Source organism: Cervus canadensis, chromosome 8 (genome assembly GCF_019320065.1).
Source record: "Cervus canadensis isolate Bull #8, Minnesota chromosome 8, ASM1932006v1, whole genome shotgun sequence".
NCBI classification, from domain to species: Eukaryota; Metazoa; Chordata; class Mammalia; order Artiodactyla; family Cervidae; genus Cervus; species Cervus canadensis.
In genome coordinates this window covers 6,552,649-6,575,587 of record NC_057393.1, presented here as the reverse complement: position 1 = coordinate 6,575,587, position 22,939 = coordinate 6,552,649, and the positions used below count along the sequence as shown (strand labels likewise).

General features: G+C 47.8%; 1 protein-coding gene across 3 annotated transcripts in view; it reads left to right on the top strand.

Moving 5' to 3' along the window:
• Positions 1-22,939, top strand: part of FANK1 (fibronectin type III and ankyrin repeat domains 1) — a 97,638-nt gene that overhangs the window by 73,822 nt on the left and 877 nt on the right. The window contains exons 2-8 of one of the 3 annotated variants that reach the window (XM_043475145.1): positions 1,835-2,012; positions 6,491-6,615; positions 14,346-14,427; positions 15,613-15,687; positions 16,474-16,539; positions 19,679-19,844; positions 22,575-22,718. In XM_043475145.1, the coding sequence (XP_043331080.1) occupies positions 1,835-2,012; positions 6,491-6,615; positions 14,346-14,427; positions 15,613-15,687; positions 16,474-16,539; positions 19,679-19,844; positions 22,575-22,718 (836 nt within the window). The other 2 variants (XM_043475146.1, XM_043475147.1) reach the window with 2 other exon arrangements.

Below are 22,939 nucleotides of genomic sequence, written 5' to 3'. Positions count from 1 at the left end.
TCCTCAGACAACCATTTTTCCTTTTTGCATTTCTTTTTCTTGGGGATGGTTTTGATAACCAGCTCCTATACAATGTTGTGAACCACCATCCACATTTCTTCAGGCACTGTGTCTATCAGATCTAATCCCTTAAATCTATTTGTCACTTCCATTGTATAATCCTAAGAGTGTGTATATAGTAGTGTGTATATGTTAATTCCCAAAGTCCCAATTCATCTCTTCTCTCCCTTGCTATCACGTTGGGTAACTATAGGTTTGCTTTCTGTTTCTGTGGGTCTATTTCTGTATTGTAAACAAGTTTACTTGTATCATATATTAGATTCCACTTAGAAGTGATATCACATGATATTTGTCTTTGTCTGGTTTGCTTTGCTTAATATGATAATGTCTAGGTCCCTCCACTTTGCTGTAAATGGCACTGTTTCATTCTTTTTTATGACTTGGTAATATTCCATTGTGCATATGTACCATGTCTTCTTTATCCATTCCTCGTTGATGGGCACTTAGATTCCTTCCATGTCTTGGCTATTGTAAATAATGAGGCTGTGAACATTGAGGTACATGTATCTTTTCGAGTTAGAGTTTTCTCTATTGTTAGCATCTCACATGCTAACAAATAACAGTAGTATTTTTTGAGGCCTGAAAGACTCTGAGGGACAGGGAAAGGTTTTAAAGGAAGTGTGAGTCAAGGGCCCAGCGCTAAGGACCTAAAAATCCAGCAGGGGAGACGAAACTAACATGAAACAGAGCAACTGGGTGTGGAACAGCTTGCCGTGTGCTGTGCCCCTTTGTCATCTTTTACAGAAATGAAATATCCTCTTTTTTTCTGCATCTTGACTTCTGCTTCAACAGTACCTTCTGGAAATACTTTCAAGGCATCTAGTGCAGAACAAATTTATTTTAAAAGGCCATGTAATAGTCCATGTTATGGACATACCATCATTTACTTGACTATTCTTTTATTAATGGATCATCTCCTTTTTTGCTGTAATTGGCTAAACGCTGTAGCAGTTAATGTCCTCATACCATGTATATGTCCCTATGTGCTCAGATTTCTGCAGGAGGGTCTACCAAGACTGGCATGGTTGCAGACAAGGGGGTATGTATTTCTAATTTTAGTAGATGCTGCCTTATTGCTTTCTAAAAAGGCTGGAATTTATACTCCACACCCCGCCCCCCACCAACCAATGTATAAGTGTCCCTTCCCCACATGGTCACTTCTAATGGTTATAAAACTCCTTTTAAGTGTCTGACATCGTTATCCATTTCTGTGGCTACTAGGCAATATAAATGTCTTTTTGGAAATTGTTGGTTATTTTTACTGTTTCATCTACTGCTCATCTTTTGCCTGGTTGTTATTATTACCCTTTGGGTTTTTCCCTTGGTTAGTTTGCGAGAGCGGTTTATATAGAATCGATATCAACCCTTTGTCATCTTGTGTTACGAATATCTGGACCGGTGATTTCATTTGTCTACTGACTTTGCTTACCAGCCAATTCACTGAAGGATGATAGCGGCAAACTGTGTTTCATCAGCTCAGAGAAACCCTAATTTGTTCCATAAGTTAACCAACCTTTCGGAACGGTCCATGGATGAAGTGTGCGGTCGATGGGTAAGATGCAGTCTCCTCGTTGATGAACGTGGTAGCTCATTCATCAGCTGATTTTCTATCACTTAACACTTTTCCAAGGTTCTTCAAACCACAGGGAGATGTACCTGTTTATATGCCTGATGTAGAGGAAAACACAGCTGATCTTTGAGCCACACTCAGCCAGTCTCTCTTGTCCTTATGGGAAAAGAGCCCTGAAATACTGTATCGTTTTTTCTTTTCTAGAAATCACATCATCCTCAAAGCCTCATCCGCCTGTTGTGGGCAAAGTGACTCATCACAGCATTGAATTATACTGGGATCTGGAGAAGAAAGCAAAGCGGCAGGGGCCCCAGGACCAATGGTTCAGGTTTTCTATCGAAGAAGAGGACCCCAAACTGCACACTTATGGTATCATTTATACGTAGGTGCAATGTTGAATTGCTTAATATTTTGCTTTGGTTTCTCGATTAGCTGGATTGGTTTCTGTTGTCTCCAAGAAGACTCGTTTTTTGAAATTAAAAGGATGAGAGAGCATCATTTGCATTCATTCTTTCTGTGAAGGATGAATTTTGGAAAAGAAGGGTGAGCAGTCACTTTGAAATTAAACCGCCTAGACCTCTGAGAGCTCTGTAGGCTTCTGAAATATTCTAATGGAGTATATTTCAAATCCAAAATGAGACAGAATCAGAGGAGAGTTGGATGAAATTGCATGAGGTTCCCATCAGGCTGCCCTGAGCACAGGTGTGACAACTCCCTGACACTTCTGTTGCATCACTGGTCCCTCACTGGCTCTTCCAACCCACCTGCTACCTCCCTCTCGCCTCCATCAGGGCCTGGCTTTTCGCCTTCCCCTTGAATGTGTTCCCTTCTGTTTTTATTTATTTCTTTTATTTTTTTTGTGGCTGCATTGGATCTTCACGGCTTTGCACCGGCTCTCACTCGTTGTGGCGAGTGGGGGGCTACTCGTCTTTGCAGTACGCTGGCTTCTCATTGAGATGACTTTTCTAGTCGCAGAGCACAGGCTCTAGGCATGCAGGCTCAGTAGTTGTGGAGCATGGGTTCAGTACTTGCAGCACACAGGCTTGGTTGCTCAGGAGCATGTGGGATCTTCTGGGACCAGGGATTGAACCCATGTCCCTTGCTTTGGCAGGCGAACTCTTATCCACTCCGCCACCGGCGAAATGCTCCTTCTGTTTTTAACACAGCTGGTTCCTCCACACCACGCATGTGTCATGTCAAATACTGGCCCCTCCTCAAAAGGTTCCCCGAGGTAGCCGTCCTTCCAGCCCGCTCTCCTCTCTGCGGTGACCTGGTTTCATTTTCTCATGACGTCTGGCTCTGCTGGAGTCACTTTGCTGTTGGTCTCTTCATTTCCTGTCTCCCCCCACCCCAGCATCTGAACTCCACGAGAGGCAGGTAAGATTCCTGCTTTGCTTCAGACTCTCTCCCCGTGTCGGCACATAGGAGGCGCTCACAATACCTGTATCAAGAAGTCATTTTTCACCCCCTCCCTTAGCTTTTACTTCAATCCTTATTTCTTCCTTTGCCAGCTCTACTGCTTGTAAAATGACTTTGTGTTTCAGGAAGAAGACTGAAAATGAGGAACCAGTATGGTTTTATATGAAACTTTTAATTTTGACATAATCGCAGCTTCACATCTGGCTGTGAGGAATCCTACGGAGCGATCCTGCGAACCTCTTACACTTTCCCCAGTGGGGGCGTCAGGGGGAACCATAGGGCGGAGTCACAGCCAGGATCCTGGCGATGATGCAGTTGCGATGCAGAACAGTTGCAGCGCTTGGCTGGACTTTGCTCAAGGTGGCATTGTGGTGCGGGAGCATACCCAAACCGCGGTATCCTTGCGGTTTGATGATTGACTCTTTGTGCCTAGAAAAAAAAAAAATATATATATATATATATACACACACACACTCACACTTACCTGAGAAAAACAAACCCACCCCAAAGCATGAATGATGATGTAACAAGTATCCCCATATAGAGAGAAAAGGTCCACTTTCTTTCCTCCTGTCTCTCCTGGTGCCATGAGCCGAGCTTGGAGACGTCAGGCGGGACCCTCCTAGGGGCTCCTTTACTTCCCGCCTCCATATCTCCTTTGCTGGGTGATCGGTCATGTCCACTGGCCTCCAGCCTGGGTTTCTCAGAGACCTGAGTGCGTCTGGCCTGGAAGCTCGCCTGGCGTTGCAGGACCTGTCCCGAGGCCTTCAGACCCCCAGCCCCGAGCCACGGCTGTGACGCTCAGGCTGTCTCAGAGGATTAGCACAAGCCTTGACGCTAGGTGGCAGGGTGAGACCGTGCTAATCTGGACCTCTTTCCTCGGGTCCGTCCCTTTGCCCCCAGGTGTATCGTTAAAACTAGGACGTGCCTTCCTTTAAAAAAGCGGTGATCTAGACTCCCTGACCCCGGGCGTGTGGACTTCAGAACTTCGTTTCGGCACGTCAGTGTCTGTCCTTCTGCCCCGCCAGCCAGTCCAGGGTCGGGGCTGTGGTCTTTGACGCGGGCGCTCCTTCTCGCAGCCCGTGACCGGGCTTCTGAGTTCTCCCTCTGCACGTCCATAAAGTGCTTTCTCTCGCTCGACTCCGGCTCGTCCCTTGCTAGGTTGCACGGAGGATGTTTTCTGAGCTGTCACTGCTGAGTGCCCAGGTCCTCCCGCTGGCCGCAGTCGCTGGTATAATTGTCCACATCCCTCTATTCTTTCCTTCAGCCTTGCTAGGTTCATTCTGTTCTTTAACCTTTCTTCCGTCATGTTGTCTGCAATGGCGTTTCCATTGCTTGCTTTCTTCTTGTCTCTTATTTCTTTTTTTTTTTTTTTGTCTCTTATTTCTGAGCACAAACCTTCCAGTGAAATCTGCTTCACTTCCTTGGACGATGCCTTTTCTTGCACGTGTGTTCAGCTGTTTTCCCTGTTCAGACCAATCTCCCCCAGCTCCATCCTTCCCTCCATCCAAGTCAGGTTCTGTCTTGACTGAGACATTCCCCTTGCTCTCCTATTATCTACCCCTCTAAATTCCTCCAAGAGTCATTTCCCCATCATGCATTTCATTCATTCATTCAGTCAGCACCTGCTATGCACCAGGCATTGTTCTGGTTGCTGGGGATACGACACTGGACAAACAGACCCTAATTCCTCCCTTGTGATGAGGAATAGGAATGATAAGGAAGGGACAGAAGTGAAAACACAAGTGTGTGTCGGATGGTGGTGAGTACCAAGGAGGAAAAGCCGGGGGCTTGGCGTGGAGGTGAAGAAGGCTTCACTGAGCGTGACATCTGTGTGAAGGAGCAAGGGAGGGGGATCTGTGAGTGTCTGGAAGAACGTCCAGGGCAGAAGACACAGCTGGTGAAAATGCCTGGAGTTCCAGAAATGCTGAGCAGTGGAGTGAATGAGAGGGGTGTCAGGGGCTGGGCCAGAGGGGAGACCCCCGGAGTCCCGGGGGCTGCCCCTCTGCCAGGGGAGAAGCCGCCGGGCCCCGTTAAACCGTGGAGGGGCGTGGTGGTCTCGCTCCGGGAGGGTCACTCTGGCTGCTGAGGGAGGAGCCGAGGCCGCCACAGGAGGGAGGACTAACTGGGGATCGTCTGTAATAATTTCAGTGGGAGATGATGCTGGTGAATTCAGGGTTTTTAAAGACTGTTTTGAAAACTTTTGCTGGTGGACCAGGCACGGAATGTGAGAGAAAGAGGCTAGCAGGGGGCATCCGTGGACAACTCGAGGTTGGGGGCACCGCTGGGATGACATACAAATCCGTGGGCTTTTGGAGACCTGGCGTCCTAGAAAGTGTGGCGAGCTGGACACAGGCCCCTGGCCCTGCCTCCCGGCACCTTCTGAGCCGGCAGCACGGCCTGCCTGCCTTTCCCAGGGCTCCTTTTGCGGCTCCAAGTGCTCTGATCCCCACCCTTGCCTCCAGAGGCCTGCAGGTTTCCGTCGCAGCCTCTAGCCAGCTTTCTGTCGTCCAAGCGTTCAGCCTCCACTTCCCGCAAACGATTCCCCACTGAGACGGACCGCGGGGCGCGACGAGAACACCCTTCCGGCACCGCCCGTCTCCCCAAGGCTGCCTCCTCAAGTCCCTTCCTTCCTCACACCCTCTTCTTCCTCACGTCCCCTCCCTGCCCAGGGCATTTTGCCCGCAGTGGGGCCACAGCAGCCACGGACAGCCTCGTCCGCCTGCTCGAGACCCCTCCCCGCCCGCCCCAGGCAGCTCGCGTGTGCGCTCGGACTGCCGAGCTTGGCTTCCAGTTGTGAGACTTTGCCATCTGAGGACAGATATCATGGGTCAAGGTGATCGTCTGTCCACAGTACAGTAAGTCCCTTACGTACGAGTGAGGTCCGTTCCCAGGGCGAGTTGGTAAGTCCACTTTGTGAGTCCAGCAAAGGAAGCCTCGGTTCTCAACCAACACAGCCGGCTCTGGAGGACTGTAGCAGGCTTGTCACGCTTTTCCTGTGAATGATACATAACTAAGCAAACAAAAGCACACAGGAGCACGGCCTCCTGTAGAGAGAGGGTGCACACACGTGACAATGTACGCCAGACACGGGAACTAACAACCGGCGTGATTGGACACGTGAACACACGCTCACGTCTCTGCAAGTCCACAGCTTGGAGGTTCTCGTGTGGGGGCTTAATGTACACAGTCACGGGCCAGCTGCGCGGCCGCCCTGCGGGAGGGAGACTGGGCTGGAGGGCACCTGGGGGCAGGAGCGGACGCCTGGTTTGTCCCTTGTGCCCAGGAGTTCAGCCCAAGGTGAGCGACGGCCGGCCATCCAGGTGAGCTCCGTACTGGGGGAGTCAGTGCTCAGAAATCCTTCCACCCGCCCTTCTAGTAGCTCGAGAGGACGCTGCCTCCATGACCTGCCGTCTTCACCGCGGTCTCCCTCCCGCCTAGGGGCTACGCGACCCAGCATGTGGTGGAAGGCCTGGAGCCGCGGACCCCGTACCGATTCCGGCTCAAGGTCACCAGCCCCTCCGGAGAGTGTGCCTACAGCCCGGCGGTCTCCGTGTCAACGACCCGTGAGTATCAGAGCTCGGAGCTCCTTTGTCTGACGGTGGCCGGCCAGCGTGAAGGGGAAGACGCCCTGCTTTCTGCTCGGCCTGACCGGACGCAGAAACCGCTCTGGTTTTGAACGCCGCTATACCATTGTTCGCGGGCCGGGCCTGGCCATCCCACAAGGGAAGTCGCGTTATGCTCGAACAAACGTGAGACCTGTTTTTGTGCCGGCGCTGCCCTGGGAGGGCACATTCAGGAAGAAAGGGATGGAGTCACCTTTCTTAGGAAACAGGCTGGGGGGCATGTGGGCCGCCCCAAGGGTTCCCAGGCCGAGAAGCAGGCTGCCCACCTGGGTGACCTCAGGGGAGAGGTCCGCTTGGCATTTTGTCCCTTTGAGACAACGTCAGTGTATCGTCATGATTGGACGCATAAACCTGGTTCCTGGGGATGCTGTGGGTGAGGACACACGGAGGGGGGGCGGGACACACGTGGGTGGGGACACATGTGGGCGGGGACGCACGTGGACAGGGACATATGGTGGGGGGGACACGTGGGTGGGGACACACGGTGGGCGGGGACACACGTGGATGGGGACACACGTGGGTGGGGACACACGGGGGGGGGGGGGGGGAGGGGCGAGAGGCTGCGTCTTCGCCCAGGGCGGATTTAGGAGTGCAAGTATTTTCTGTGATCATACTTTCTCTTTTGAAGGTTTATGTATTTTGGGCCGTGCTGGGTCCTCGTGGGTGTGCGTGGGCTTTCTCAGGCTGCACTGTGTAGGGGTGACTCTTTATCACCGTGGCGGGCTTCTCCGTGCGGTGGCCTCCCTTGCCGCAGAGCACAGGTTCCAGAGCGCCCAGGCCTCTGTAGATGTGGCTCCCGGGTTCTAGAGCACAGGCTCAGTAGTTGTGCAGCACGGGCCTCGCTGCCCTGAGGCCTGTGGGATCTTCCCAGACCCGCGATTGAACCTGTGCCCCCCGGCTGGGCTTCCCTGGTGGCTCAGCTGGTAAAGAATCCTCCTGCAATGTGGGGGACCTGGGTTCGATCCCTGGGTTGGGAAGATCCCCTGAAGAAGGGAAATGCCACCCACTCCAGTGTTCTGGCCTGAGAATTCCATGGACTGTATAGTTCATGGGGTCGCAAAGAGTCGGCCACGACTGAGCGACTTTCACTTTCCCCTACACTGGCAGGCTGACTCTTCACTACAGGGCCGCCAGGGAAGCCCCGTGATTGGTATTTTAAAGCATTTTGAAGGTGTGTGTGTGTAATGCAGTGACCTCTTTGAACTAGAATTCTGTGAAGATTAAAATGGTCAAAAGTGTTCCTCCCAGCCCACTCATTAAAACCTTTTCTCGGTTGCATAAAGGGAATCCATCTCTTGTGAGTTAAATATTATTTTCAAGTTTCACTCAGTGTAGCATTTGGCTTGAATACGGGTGTATAAGTTTTCAGTGAGTTTCAGTTGTGTCTGTAAGGCCTTTACTCGTGGAAGTTTTCGTGTGCAGGAAAGATCATTCAGATTTTGAGTTGGTTTATTAACAACTTCCATTACATGGGGGCCATTAGGGGGTTAGGTTTCGGTTTAGCAAGCTGAGAATTTAGTTAAAGCTAAGAGTGGCGACATCGTGTACACTCCCTAAATGGTGCTCAGCTGATCGTGAAGAAATATAGTTTCAGAGAAGGTTTTTGACATGAAATGGTCAATTCTGAAGATTCTGGTCAGAAAAGACGGCTTGGCCCTAAAGCTGGAGAGGATGAACGCCCTTGCTTTTCTATGGAAACTGTTGAGTTCCTGGAGTGTTTTAGGGGAAAGAAAAGGCAGACCCTGTGTTAGTTCTTCGTGCACTGGGGGAAGGCACAGAGAAGGGAGGAGAGCAGAGAGGAGAAGCATGGGCAAAGGGAGCCCATCGCGTGAAGCGGGGCTCCGGAGGCCAGGTTTGGGGCAGGCGGCTCCCCCAGGCCAGTGTTCAGCTCCCGGCCACCCTCCGCTGGCTCCACCCCTGCGTTCTGGGGTTCCCTCCTCTCCACTCCTGGGCCTGTCAAGTCCACTCTGGGGGCAGAGCCCTGCTCCGGGCGGGTCCTCGTGGGGCTGCCCCTGGCCTGCCGGGCGCTCGGGTCCTTCCCCCAGCACAGAGCCGTGTCTCAGGGTCTCCCCACCTCTCACAACACTCCATCGCCTCATTTTACAAAGCCATTCATCTTCCCTGGCTCCCACCTCCTGTGTGCTGAAGGCCGAGGGTGATGGGTTAGTCATGTCTAATTATAGAAGATCCTTAAGACACGCATGGGCGGATAGTGAACAAAATGCCCCGAGACAGAACCAGGAGGAGGAGGAGATGCTCTGATTGGTTTGACTTGCTTTCCTGTGTCTCAGGAGATGGGTCTGGTTCCTGCTGGCTGGGGAGACGCCCCTGAACCTGCCAGATGAGCAGAACTGGGCGCAGAGAGGCCGCTGGTGGCCACTGGCATCTTTGGTATCCCACCGAAGTCAGGGCAGGGGCTCCTGGGCCTTGTGGCCGGAGGTTACGGGGAGTCACTGTCTGGAGTTCTTCTAGGAAGACAGAGACCCCCCGTCCAGGCACCGTCTGGAGTTCTTCTAGGAAGGCAGAGGACCCCCGCACCCGCCATAGCTCTTGGTCTATCAGCTGACAATGGTGGTGCCTGCAAGCCAGGTGTGCCTTCTCCTTGCCGAGTGGACTTTGGAGAGGCAGCCGTAGATAACTGGTCCGCTGGTCACAGCCTTTGTCACTGCAGTCCACGGCTTCTGTGGGTCAAGAGACAAGGCCTCCTGCAGGGACGAGGGTGGGCTGGAGACGAGGCTCCCGGTGAAGACGCCCCGGGAGCCGGGCTCCAGGTCACAATGCACGCGCCTGCACCCAGGACACGCGCCGGGCCTCAGGGCCCCCTCCTGGGTGGGAAGGATCGGGCACCTCTTCCTTCTGGCTGGCAGCTGCTCGCTTAGGCTGTTACTGTAATATACAAAGCAGACTCTCTTAAGGAGGCAGATCATGCTAAACAAAGAATTAAAAATGTGCACGTTATATAAAACAAGTGAAAATGCTTCTGTGGGTTGATAATTTGCATTCGGTTTGAAAGTGTTTTAATGAATCACAAAAGCATGTACTTTGTTTGAATAAAGGATGCTCAGCCTTTTTTTTTTTTCTTCCTTCCCTTTCCCAGGTAAAGTACACGGACTCTTGCTTAAATGAGGCATGCAATTTTAATCAGTTGGGCCCTTAAAAAGAAAGAAAAACAGCTGCTGCTTGTTAATTGGCAAATATTTTCCCCAATGAACTCATCATTTATTCACTGTTTTTAATAGAGACTTAAATTCCACCAGGAAAGGTGTTATCATGCTGCTTCAATATCTGCCGGGACATCTGCAGCTAAATGACCCTCCTAGAGAACGTGAGCTGAGGCTTCCCAAATGCTTCTCTGTCCCCTCCTCCTCCTGGCCAGGTGTCCTCTCCCGAGGTCCCGCCTGACCAGTGCCACCAGTCTAACACACCTGGATGCCCACGGGTGCCTTCACCACCGGCGGCATCAGTTCAGTATTTGGAATTGCGACACCCGGGGTCAACATCAGAGAAACAGACCCACAGATGCAAAGCCTGCCTTTGTCATATTCCATTGCACATACTGATTGCAGTCCCTTGGACCAGGCCCACGGTGTCTTGAAGGGCTTGGGGGCGGTGAACTGAAACATTCTGCTCACCCTGGAATTTCCTCTCTGTTCTTCCTGACTCCTGCCTAGAGTGGGAGTGGGAGGAGCTGCTGTGCCCTACAAATAGGAATGTTTGAATTTCTTTTCTGTTTCTCTGCCAATTCCTGTGACCAGTGAGACCTTTCAAGCCTTGGTGGTCCCTGTCGGGGCTGGTGGTCACACTTGGTACCTCTCTGCCTTCCCGGCAGGGCTCTGAGAGGGTCAGTGAGTTAATGCTGAGACAGAACTTCCATCCCTGATGACAGTTACTGCTTCCTTCTGCTGGAGCTCAGAGACCAGGGCGTGGTGAGCAACTGTGTTGTTTTCCTTCTCTTCCATGAGGTGTCCTGTTGTTCTCAGAATGAGTGCAGAGGGCGCTGATGACCCCTTCCAGAAGCTGGGACAGGCAGTGTGTTGTGTTAGCGGCTGAGTCCTGTCTGACTCTTTGTGACCCCGTGGGCTGCAGCCCACCAGGCTCCTCCGTCCATGGGATTCTCCAGGCAGGAATACTGGAGTGGGTTGCCGTTTTCTTCTCCAGGGGATCTTCCCGACCCAGGGATCAAACCTGCGTCTCCCACATTGCAGGCAGATTCTTTACCATTTGAGCCTCCGGGGTACATTTATTTAAATTACATCCTCATATCGTGATACCCTGGTCTCTGCTATGCATGGTCGTCAAGTGTCTAAGTGTGAAATGAACTTCCTTCATTTTCTGATATTTGCCTGCCGCAGAGCTCCTTGGCTGGGACGGGGAGTGCCCGCACCAGGAGAGGTGTGCTGGGGCAGAGAAGAGGGATGACGTGGACTGGAGGTGGTCAGGGGGTACTGTGCTGGGAGCTGTGTGTGCTTTTTGGACTTTCCTTCAAATCCCAAGAAGTCAACCTGTTTCTGAAGGCTACTAGGCTTTAGGCCTTCTGTTCCTCTTCACACTTGTTCATAGGTGTGTATTTAAGATGTCTGCTTGCACCCAGCATTTAGTAAGAGTGGAAGCCTAGAGTGGACTGGTCAGCTACGTCAGCATCTATTAAAGCCCCACACTCCTTCCTTGAATGACTCCCTCAGCCTTTCTTGTCCTGGTTTGTGGTCTGAAGGAGAATCTAAAAGCTTTGTGTAAAGTCCTAGACTCAGTTAATAGGATCGAGTTAGGATACCATACTTTAAAATTCAGTAGAAATAGGATGAGCTTCCTATGTTCTTTTAGACAATTCTGGAGAAGGCAATGGCAACCCGCTCCAGCACTCTTGCCTGGAGAATTCCATGGACCGAGGAGCCTGGCGGGCTACAGTCCATGGGGTTGCAAAGAGTTGGGCACAACGGAGTGACTAACGCACTTCCTATGTTCCTCTAAACGATTCCATGCAAATCATGTATTTTTGTGTTTTTAATGGCAATTGAAGTTTGCGATTCACAGGGGTGGGGTTGTTCTGGTGCAATAACAGACTTACCCACCACACCATCCTTCTCCTTTCCAGGAAGGGAGAGGGAAAGGGAACTTTGGGTTTCGTTTGCTCACTAAAGGATAGACCATTTTAAATCCATCCAACTCTAGTGTTCAACTCAGCCTCTGCACTGTCGGCGTCTGGGGCTGGATAATTCACGCTGTGGGGCTACCCTGGTCTGCAGAGTGTTTAGAGGCATCCCTGACCTCCAGCCCCTAGATGCCAGTAGTACCAACCCTTAAGTTGTGACAACCAGAAATATCACCAGACTTCACCACAAAGTCTGGTGCAAACCTCTGTGCCCTCCCACTGCCCCTCATGAAACCAAGGGTCTTGAGATGACCTCTCTCCAAAGGCCAGGGCCAGCTGTGGGCTTTGCCCTCCGATGGCTTATCATGCTGCTTTTATTTAAGGCTCTGGGTCTAAAGCTATGTGTGGGATGATGAAAAGGATGTATAACGTAGCTGAGACACCTTGAGGAGATTGGCAAGCTCAAGCAGACAACATGGCTGTTTCAAGAACAGTTTTCACTTAGCTTAAATTTATTTTACCGGAACAGAAGCAAGGGTTTCAGCTGAAGGTCACTCTGATAGCGATCCATTCATTCCTCTGCCCCACTGTTTCCCAGCCTGTACTCTGTCCAGGAGAGTCGTCCAGGGAAATCAGCAGGAAAGCGGCTCCAGTGCTGGGAGCTGGCACCCCAGACCGTTTCTCCACCGGCACAGGTGACCAGGGACTTCTGCAGGCTGAGCGTAAGAGGGAGGGTAAGGTGTGGGGTGAGCCCCAGGAGGCAGCGTGAGGTGCAACGCGAGAAGAGGGTTGCTGGGGATATTTTCTTTCAGAGTTGAGAATATAACAGCTGAAAGAGCTGAGAATATAACAGCCCCACAGCGTGAAAGACAGGAGAGGAGCCTCTGTGTGTCTCTTTCTCTCTGGTGCCCCCTAGACTGAAGACCGGGCATGGACGTTACTTAATTCAGTTCAGTTGCTCAGTCGTCTCTGACTCTTTGCCACCCCATGGACTGCAGCACGCCAGGCCTCCCTGTCCATCACCAGCTCCCCGAGCTTGCTCAAATTCACGTCCATCGAGTCGGTGATGCTATCCAATCATCTCATCCTCTGTCATCCCCTTCTCTTTCCGCCTTCAATCTTTCCCAGCATCAGGGTCTTTTCAAATGAATCAGCTCTTTGCATCAGGTGGCCAAAGTATTGGAGTTTCAGCTTCAGCATCAGTCCTTCCAATGAATATTCAGGACTGATTTCCTTTAGGATTGATTGGTTTGATCTCCTTGCTGTCCAAGGGACTCTCAAGAGTCTTCTCCAACACCACAGTTCAAAAGCATCAATTCTTCGGCACTCAGCTTTCTTTATGGTCCAACTCTCCCATCCATACCCGACTAAGTTCCTTAGACGTTTGTTAGATGAACGAGCCCTTTGAGATGACTGAAGCCAGGGATCATCAGCTCGATGCCTGTGGGGGCAGGCAGGATGCTACCTGTGTGTGGGAGGTTGGACATCAGGCAGAGGAGAAAGGTAGGCTGCTCGGGACCAGGGCACCTGTCACTCCGTCACTGTTACCTGCATGTGTGTGTGTGCTCGGTCGTATCTGACTCTTTGCGATCCCGTGGACTGTAGCCCGCCAGCCTCCTCTGCCCATGGAATTCTCCCGGCAAGAATACTGGAGTGGGTTGCCATTCCCTTCTCCTGGGGACCTTCCCAACCAGGGACTGAACCCACGTCTCCTGTATTGCACGTGGATTTTTTTTTTCTTACCACTAAAGACATTTAAATAACATGCAGGTGCTGGTCTAGTGCTTTGTATTATTTCATTTAAACTGAATCATGGACAAAGGCAGAAAGTCATGGAAGCTGAAACACGTGAAGCCGTGAAATAAACGTCCTGCTGGACGTTCTGCACTCTCACACGGCTCCTTTTTGAACTTCGGCCCCATTCTCTTCCACGAGGAGTCACTGCACAAAGGGCCTCTCTTCTCCCTACTGTTGCTCCTCTACTGTTTCTCGGAATCCTTCCCTGGCTCTCCCCCACTTGGCAGGCTTGCCCCCACTGTGGGGCTTTCTCACCGTGTTGGTCCACCTCTCTGGGTACGAGCCCTTCTGCCCCCACAGGGCCGAAGTGGATGTTATGTTCCCAGGGAAGGACTGACGTGGTGGGCTCCCAGTGTTAAAACCATCTGTCTTTTCTTGTTTGTTGTTCACATGGCTTAGTGACTCCCTGGCAAACAAAACCAGCCCATCGTGATGATGGTGGAGCTTTCCCTTGCTCGTAGGAGACGTTTATGAAGTCTTAAGAAATCTGAAAGGTTTATTTTTCGAATATCAAAATAACATCCACACAGCAGTACTTTTATAACTTGAAAACGTCCCAAGCCTTTAGGACAGTCTAAATGTTCTTCTCTTAATATGTGAAAACAAGGTCTTTTTTCAGTAGAGGAGGAGTGGAGTGTGTCATGTAAGAGACACTCAGCGAAGTTGCCAAGTGCCTCCTTAGAGGTGAACATGAACTTCCACTCGAGGCCGCAGGAGGAATAGAGCTGGAATGAATCTCCTTTCATTATGTTTTGGATGACTGCTTTCCATCTACTTTCTTCAGGAGAACCCATAAGTAGCGAACACTTGCACAGAGCTGTCAACGTGAACGATGAAGATCTGTTGGTGCACATACTGCAAGGAGGGTGAGAACTTTGCCTTTTAAATACTTAGGTCTGTTTAAATTCACAGCAGTGCTTAGAAGCTGGCTCCAAAATTGGTCTCAGGTGACTGGTGTGAGTTCCGCCTGGTTCATAAGGACGGGTGTAGAAAGCCCCGCATAAATGCCATTATTTAATGAACATTGAAGACAGAAATGCCAAGTCTGGGTGCCTCATTTTCTTCCCAGAAATAACTTATGATTCTTGCTTATATGCCATAGCATTTGGGCAAATTTCACCCCTAACTGCCCATGTCTAATTCCTGATGAAATTAAGGAATCACTCAATCAGCTGTCTCTAATTCAAGTGACTGATAAAACCCTAGAGGGGAAATGGTGACCGTGAATGCCACAGATGGGCTACCCACAGCTGCTTCCCAAATGAAAAGGGGGCGATGTTACCCAGACCCTTTTTGAATTGATAGTTTTGAGTGTCTTAGAAGATGGGGCTTCCCTTGTGGCTCAGCTGGTAAAGAATGCCTGCAATGTGGGAGGCCTGGGTTTGATCCCTGTTGGGAAGATCACCTGGAGAAGGGAGCTGCTACCCACTCCAGTATTCTGGCCTGGAGAACTCCATGGACTGTACAGTCCCTGGGGTCGCAAAGAGTCGGACACGACCGAGCAACTTTCACTTAGAAGACAGGTCATCTCTGAATTGAGGCTCTGTAAACTGGAGAAGAGAAGGTTCCTGCAAAAAGCCACAGCTTCCAAAGCTGCTATTTAAGAGCTTGGCTTTTTTCTCTGAGCAGCAGAGCTTCATGCCCAGTAGGTGAGACAGAATCAAGGGAGAACTGTGGCTCTCCCTCATTCCAGGCTCGTGTGGCGGGAGGAGCTGAGAGCCCGCAGTGCAGACACTGTGTCCTCTCCGTAGTTTAGGGGGGCCTGCTTTTGGTGGAGGATTTTATCGAATTGCATAATGGTTCTGCATTGGAGAAAATGCCTATTTCAAGTGAAATTACAGCAATTTCCTCCTCTTTCCTTGTGAATTTGGATCCTTTAACGTATTAGGCAGGGCAGTCTAAGACAACAACAACTTAATGGCCCAGGAGGAGTTGGAATTTTCAGGAAAATGAACCATTCTAACCACCTGTGCTCTGCAAGAGAGGACAGCTGTGAATCCACGGAAGTGACGCAGGCGCGTTTATCTCTCTTTCTCTGTGTTTTCCCCAAGCAACGTGAAGGTTGATGTTCCCAATAAATTTGGCTTTACTGCCCTGATGGTCGCTGCCCAGAGAGGATATACCAGGTATGGTCCTTCCCTGCTCACCCCTTAGCGAAGGGCTGAGCCCCTTGTTTGGGAGGGGAAAGGCCATGGGGGTTCTCTTTCCGAAACTGTGCCACATGGGGGCTGAACACCAACTCAGTGGCTCTTATCATAACATCAAACAACATGCAGGGGAGGGTATAATGTATAATCTCATGGTAAAGAAGAGAGGTGGCCATTTCAATGATATTTTGCAAGGTATTTTATATGGCCTGGGGAAACTGGTTATTGGAATATTAATTTCTTCATAAAGAAAAGGGGAGGGCTATTCATTCTGGAAAACAAACTTCTCTGATAGGTTGCTCAGATAAAGTTTCCGCGGACACAGTCCATTTTGTCTACTCCACACAGAGATAAGCATAAATACTAATATTTTTTCCATCATATTTATATTTTAACTACTAAAATGCCATTTTGAAAGAAATAGAAAATGGATTTCCATTAAATGCTACCATTTGAAAACATTTCAAATGGCTGTTAAAGTGACGACGAGTTGGTTTGATATTCTGGTTTGTTTCGTGTGGTAAAATTTTTTGTTTTCAATGAATAATTCACATAAAGGGCAAAAACTTTTTTTTTTTTGGTGTGTAGAGGCGGTTTCCCGGCTTAATAATACCTGGTCTTTAAAGCCAGCTGCCTCTGAAGACGGATGAGAGTGTGTTGCCATGATAGATCTTAAATAGAGAGTTGTTCGTTTTTCCTGGGTTATCATGGGTTCTTACTCATTACAGCTGCTTATCCAGCGGTACTGAAATTTGTTTTGTTTAGGCTTGTGAAAATCCTCATTTCTCATGGCACAGATGTGAATTTGCAAAATGGAAGTGGCAAGGACAGGTAGGTGTGGAACCTGCCCTAAGTGGTCCCCATGTTTGTGTTATTGGGCTTACTCCCAGAGGGTTTTTCACTGAACCCCAATATTTTCTTGTTTCTTTTGACAGTACTGAGATGTGATAGGTTCCCAAAGGAAGGATGGTGACTCAAAAGCTGGCTTGTTCATTTGTTACTTATTGTTACATTCAACAGGGTAATTCCAGGGGTATCTATTACAATGGGTCTTCCCTCCTTCGCTCAGAGCCCAGCACGCTCTCCACGCTCAGTAAGTGTTGGATGTTGAAATGGTTATCTCCAGCTGTGTGCTGGGCATTTGGCTGTGAGTGCCTGTGACACTTCGCATCTCCCTAAGGCTTCTCACTGCATTTCGCCGGACTCTGTTAACTGCAAGTCTTAGGTGCTTCCAGAGAAACGAACAATCATGACAGTACAACTGGAGAACCTCCCTGAGGTGGAAGGACCGAGTGCATCACAGGAGAAGTTTATGAAAAGAACATGATACTCACAAACTTGTTCCTATAGTGATGAGAGAATTTTTTAGAAAGACTTAAAATTAATCATCCAGCTAGTCCCTGGAGAAGGAAATGGCAACCCACTCCAGTACTCTTGGCTGGAAAATCTCATGGATGGAGGATCTTGGTAGGCTACAGTCCATGGGGTCGCAAAGAGTCGGACACGACTGAGTGATATAACTAACTGAACTCTAGTGATTGTTTAGTTAATTAATTCAAATCAACCAATAGTTACTGAATGACTACCACATGCCAGGCTCCACCTCGCTTGGCACTTGGGTAGAACAGTGAACAAGATGCAAAGCCTTTGCTCGAGGAGCTTGCAGTCATGTGATAGATGCAGAGTAAGGGATCTGCACCGCAGACTGGCTGGTGACGAGCAGCCAGGAGACCCTGATCATGCCTGGTTGGCTATGAAGAGAACATCAACTTCCAAGTCAGAAAGCCTGCCTCCTGCACTCTCTGGACATAGTACAGCAACAGAATTTAGTAACACTGAAACAATCACTTATACGTGTAAACAGTAGTGTTTCAAGTAACTCTTAGGTCATTTTGGAACTAAACCACAATGGTGTGTGGTCACCCACCTAGAGTCAGACATCCTGGAGTGTGAAGAAGAATAATAGTGCCATAAAAAGGAAAAAGAAAAAGCTGAGAGGTACCCCCCAAAATGAATTTTTTAAAAATAGAAATTGATTAAAAGTAAAAATTGTTGAGAAATAAAATGGACCAATTTCTTATAAATCTCAGAAGAAAAAATTAGAAATCTGAAATGACTCATAACAGAATAGAGAAAATTTAAACATGAAAAGAAAGTGGTACATTTGTGTTTAAAATAGATTTGATCAAATCATTGAAATGGGTACTTATTTTTTTTTTAGAGAAAATTTAAACCATTAAAATCAACCCAATAAGCAGAACATCTGAAATAACCCATATCCATACAATAAACTGGAAAATATATTAAAAAGATTACCTCCAAAATAGGTTCTGTGGTTTGTCTGTTCTACTAATGAGCTTGTTCAGATTTTCTAGGTACTGATAGTAACCTTGAACTTTTCTAGAGCGGAGAGAAGTTGGAAAGCTACAGAGGATAGCCTTATTGCTAAAATCTGGTAGAAAGAAAGCAATTTGCATGTCTTTATGTGAAGACATTTATGTGTCTTTTCCATTCCAACTAAGGGGATCATGTAGGAAGGTAAAGGTGTCTTGATTAGGAAACTTCTTAATATAATACTTCTCATAAGTAGGCTAAAGGTAAAAACCTGTGTGTGTGTGTGTGTAGACTGATCCTCTCTTTTTGTACTTAAATTTTTTTTCTTTTTTGTAGCAATGACTTTTTGAGGAGATGGGATCAACTATCTTAGAGGATGCCCTATGTTTGTGATCTGCTCAAGTGTCTCCTCGGTGTGAAGGAGGCATTTAACTTGTTTGTTATTCCTAATAAAGTTAAAATTAGGTTGAACAGATTGATTTGATTCAGGGTAACAGCTTTAGCAAGAGCGTCTAGGGGCCAATGTTGTGACCTCAGTTTTCAGGGCTGTGATGCAGGTTGTCCCACAGGTGGATATTCTAGTTCAGATCCTTTGGTTAGGGTATAACAGCCAAATCCTTCTTTTGTAAAGATAATAGTTTCCCATCACAATTAGAAAATAATCTATGTCCTAGGAATTCAGTACCATGTGAATATCCTATTCTCCATTAACCTTTCATACAAAAGTTTTAGCATCCACCATGATCCTTCCCCGAATCAATTGTTTAATTGGGACTTGCCAAAAAGTGATTTTCTGATTCCATGATTCCTCCTGTATTTATTCGCTGGTAGTCTTCTTTTAACAAGAGCTTTCCCCCACCAACTGAGGATGGACTCATTTTATTCTATAAACAAGACACAAATGTTTATTTAAGCACAATAAAATGTTTATTTTCTTTCAAGTACCAATATTTAGAGTAAGGATTCCATTTAATGGTTATCTCTAATAGTGTCTAGTGAGATTTTTTTCTTTTCCTCTTTTAAATATCATCATGGACTGGTAGGTGTTTTTAAATCTGACATTTTACGCAATTACAGTGATTATTCATTTTTTGGAGGTTTAATTCACATGCCATAAAATTAATTTTGCCAAAATGTACAATTCAGCCTTTAAAAATATATTAACAAAGTTGTGCAACCACCATTACTCTATAATTCCAGAGGATTTTCATCAATCCAGAAGGAAGCTCTGAATTAATTAGCAGTCACACTCCATTTCCTCTCCCTCCAGCCCTGAAAACCACTAATCTGTCTCTATGGATTTGTCTATTCTGGACATTTAATATAAATGAACTAATACACCACATGACCTTTTGTGTCTGGCTGCTTCTATTTAGCATAATGTTTTAAGGTGCATCTACGTTGTAGCCTATTTCAGTACTTAATTTCCTTTTTATGGCTGAATTATATACTATTGAATGGATATACCACAGTCAATTTATTAGTTGATAGACACATACATGTTATGTGAATAATTTTCTTGACTTTTCCACCAAATTAGGATTTCTCTCTTAGGTTTAAACCAGGGAGGATAAATATGGACCTGAGTGTGGTGACTGCACTCAATAGCCAAATTTTCTTCTGCCTTGTATTGCAGTCTGATGCTCGCATGCTATGCGGGACACCTGGATGTTGTGAAGTATCTCCGAAGACACGGTGCTTCCTGGGACACCAGGGACCTGGGAGGCTGCACAGCTCTGCACTGGGCTGCAGACGGAGGCCACTGCGACGTGATCGAGTGGATGATAGGCGACGGCTGTGAGGTATGGGGCCCTCCTCGTCAGCGGCACATGTGGAGTTAGGAACCTAGATGCTGTCCCACAGGGTTCAGGGGAAGCAGGACCTTATGTGGGCGCCTTTGATTGGTTGAACCTAGCAATGCTGGAGGAAGTTCTCTGACTTATGAGCTAGAAGGTTCCCGAAGCCTTGGGACCAAAAAAGATCATTATAGGATTTTTATGATAGGCTTCAGGTCGTCATGGAGGTTCAACTTGTATGGGGGGAAAAGGAAACCGTGCTGAATGAATGCAAAGCTGGACCTGATGTTGCTTCTGCTTTGTTTATTCTTTTGTTCATTTCCTCATTTATCTCTTTCTTTCCATCTGCCAACAGAGCTTGATTGTGTCTTGACCACATACCAGATACTGTCCCAGGGGCTGGACACGCCGAGATGTTCAGAACTCTTAGAGTCACAGTGCAGCTTATTGCTTTTAGAATTAGATTATTTTTTATTCTTTTCTTTAAAGATGAATCATTACAAAAAATTTCCAAAGAGCAAACGCTATATCAAAAAGAGAGTGTTCCAGCTCTTGTGTCTTTGCTTCAAAGCAGGTGTTGCTTCTGGTTTCAAGTCATCAGAAAGTACAAATCCTACTTGTCAAATAGAATTAGAGTTGTTTGGACGTCTATAGATATTTGAAGTTGGGCAAATAGAATTAGGTCAATTATGGTAACTGCTGATAACTTTGAAAACTTCAGTTCAAGACGTCAAAGAAGTTAAATAAAAATTGTAAGGCATGGAAATTAGGAAAGATGGACAACATGCTGTCCTAATGGTGAGTGCCAGGTGGTGCAGGGTTTTGAGAAGTTAAACTGATGACCTGGAAAATAAACTTGGAAGCAGGAGAGTTATGTCTCCTGGAAGATGTCTGTAGATTTGCTCAGTTTGTCTCTCAAGTGTGACCGAGGGCAAGCAAGACTTAAGCTGTGGGATCTCACTGGTTATAGAGTGCTGAGGAGAGGGCTCCTTGAAGGAAAAATACCTCAATCATTAAGATAAATCCCTTTTATTACATTTCTTGTTTTCTTTGTTATAGAAATACGCACAAAAGGTCAAAAGGATTAGCCTGTGTGCCTTGGTGGTTAGGGCCGGCCCATACTTGCTGTGGGTGGGAGTGACAGTCACCTTCCTCTTCTTTGGTTTATGATGAGTTCTGCTCATGTTTCGGACCCAGTAAGAGTCTGTGGTTGAAAATGATGGTTGACCTTTGCTGAAAGAAGGGCAGGTCTCTGCTGTCGACATTTAAATACTGGGATTTTGGAAGTGTAGGGCTTCGGTTATGGACACACTCATTTGGGGTGAGTACCATCTTTTTCTGTAGAACTGCAGCTCCATAAATGTGTCCACTGAAGGTTTCTGTGTGACCGGCAAGTGGCAGGTAGATGATCTCAGCACGATGGTGGGATGGGCCTGGGAGCAAATCCATCATCACCCTCTGCTTGAATCGAATGATCTGTACTGAGTGTGACTTATTTCCATGGGGAGCCATTTCTACATTTAATGAGCCATGTGACCTCAGGAAGGCCATTTGACTTTTCTGAGGTTTGGTTTAAACACGTGTAAACCAGGAATAAAAATAGCAACCCCTGTTTCACCTTCAGGACCCAAAGAGAAAATGTGCAGCAGAGTGCACTGAAAATGTATACAGCACCCTATAATTTCAGGCAATTATTTCATTACTATTTAACTGTAACCAAGCTTGCTGCTCAGAAAGGTTATTTGTTATTTGCAGGAGGAAGAGCTGCAAATCTTAACAGTGTTGCAGAGGGTAATCTCAAACATACAAATCACCTGCAAGGTCTTAAAGCTCTTCTGGCAGTTCCTTGTTTGTTATTCTGGTCTGATGTTTTACTAAAGCTATAGGTTTCTTTGAGTAATTCTTCTGTAACAGAATTATAGGTGTGTGTGTGTGTGTGTGTGTGTGTGCGCGCACGCGCGTGTGCACGCATGCATCCAGGCATCCATCTGTGTGCACATGTGTATGTTTACTTCAGTACCATGCCTCATGGATTAATGAGGTCTTCATGGAATTGGAGGGGACATTTACATTCTCTTATTTTAAAATGTCTTTTAAAGCACAAAGTTGCGAGATGTTGGTGTAGGGTAGGTTATTGGGAAATGGCCCATCTTGTTAGCAGGCAAGCTCTTGTTTTGGAAGGCATTAGGTTGGCTAATTTTTCAGGCTGGACTTCATGTCAGAGATCTGGTTGCTTTGTATTTACTTGTGATTCTTCTGCTTAAAATTAATACCTATCGGTAAATATCAGGGTGGGTGTTTATATTCCTGTCTTGTTCCAGAAGGGACTTAAAGTTGCTTACAAAGATACTTAAAATAAGAAGCAGAAACTATAAAAACAGGAGAGGAAAGTTAGGCAGGAGAAAATAAGGCAGCTCACGTAGGGCCAAGGAGAAGGGGATTATGTTCATTTTTCTGTTTCATCTTCTTTCCATTTGAACACAGTGTAGATGAAGATGCCGATGGGTGGGGAGAGGCATCTTGGGGCCTCTCTGCACTCTTTAAAGCGGTCCAAACACAGATGGTCGCTGTGTAAATGTGAACAAAGTCAGCACAGTCCAGCTGATCATCACTAGGTCCCTAAAGACTGCTATCTAAGTCGGGGGAATTTGGGCAAGTAGACATTTATAAGCGTCCCACGAGGGACGTGCAGGACAGGAAAGCGGGCTGAGAGCCACTCGCCCTGGGGCTCCTCAGGTGGACGTCGTGGACGCTGGCTCCAGGTGGACCCCACTCATGAGAGTCTCTGCAGTCTCGGGGAACCGGGAGGTTGCCTCTCTGCTGATCGACGCAGGTGCAGACGTGAATGTGAAGGACAAAGACGGGAAGACCCCTCTCATGGTACGACTTATTCCACGCAGCAGCCTGGCTTGACGTGTGGGATTAAGGTCACAGCTGCCCCATAAGAGCCCTTCTTTTGAGCTCAGCTGCATAAAAGCACCAGGTTTGGGTGGCATATGTATTCCCCACTGGCCTGTGAATTAAGACATGGTGATGTCGTCATGGCATTTTTTTTTGGGGGGGTGGTGCGGAGCCCAGTCTAGTATCTTTGTAGTCTTTTT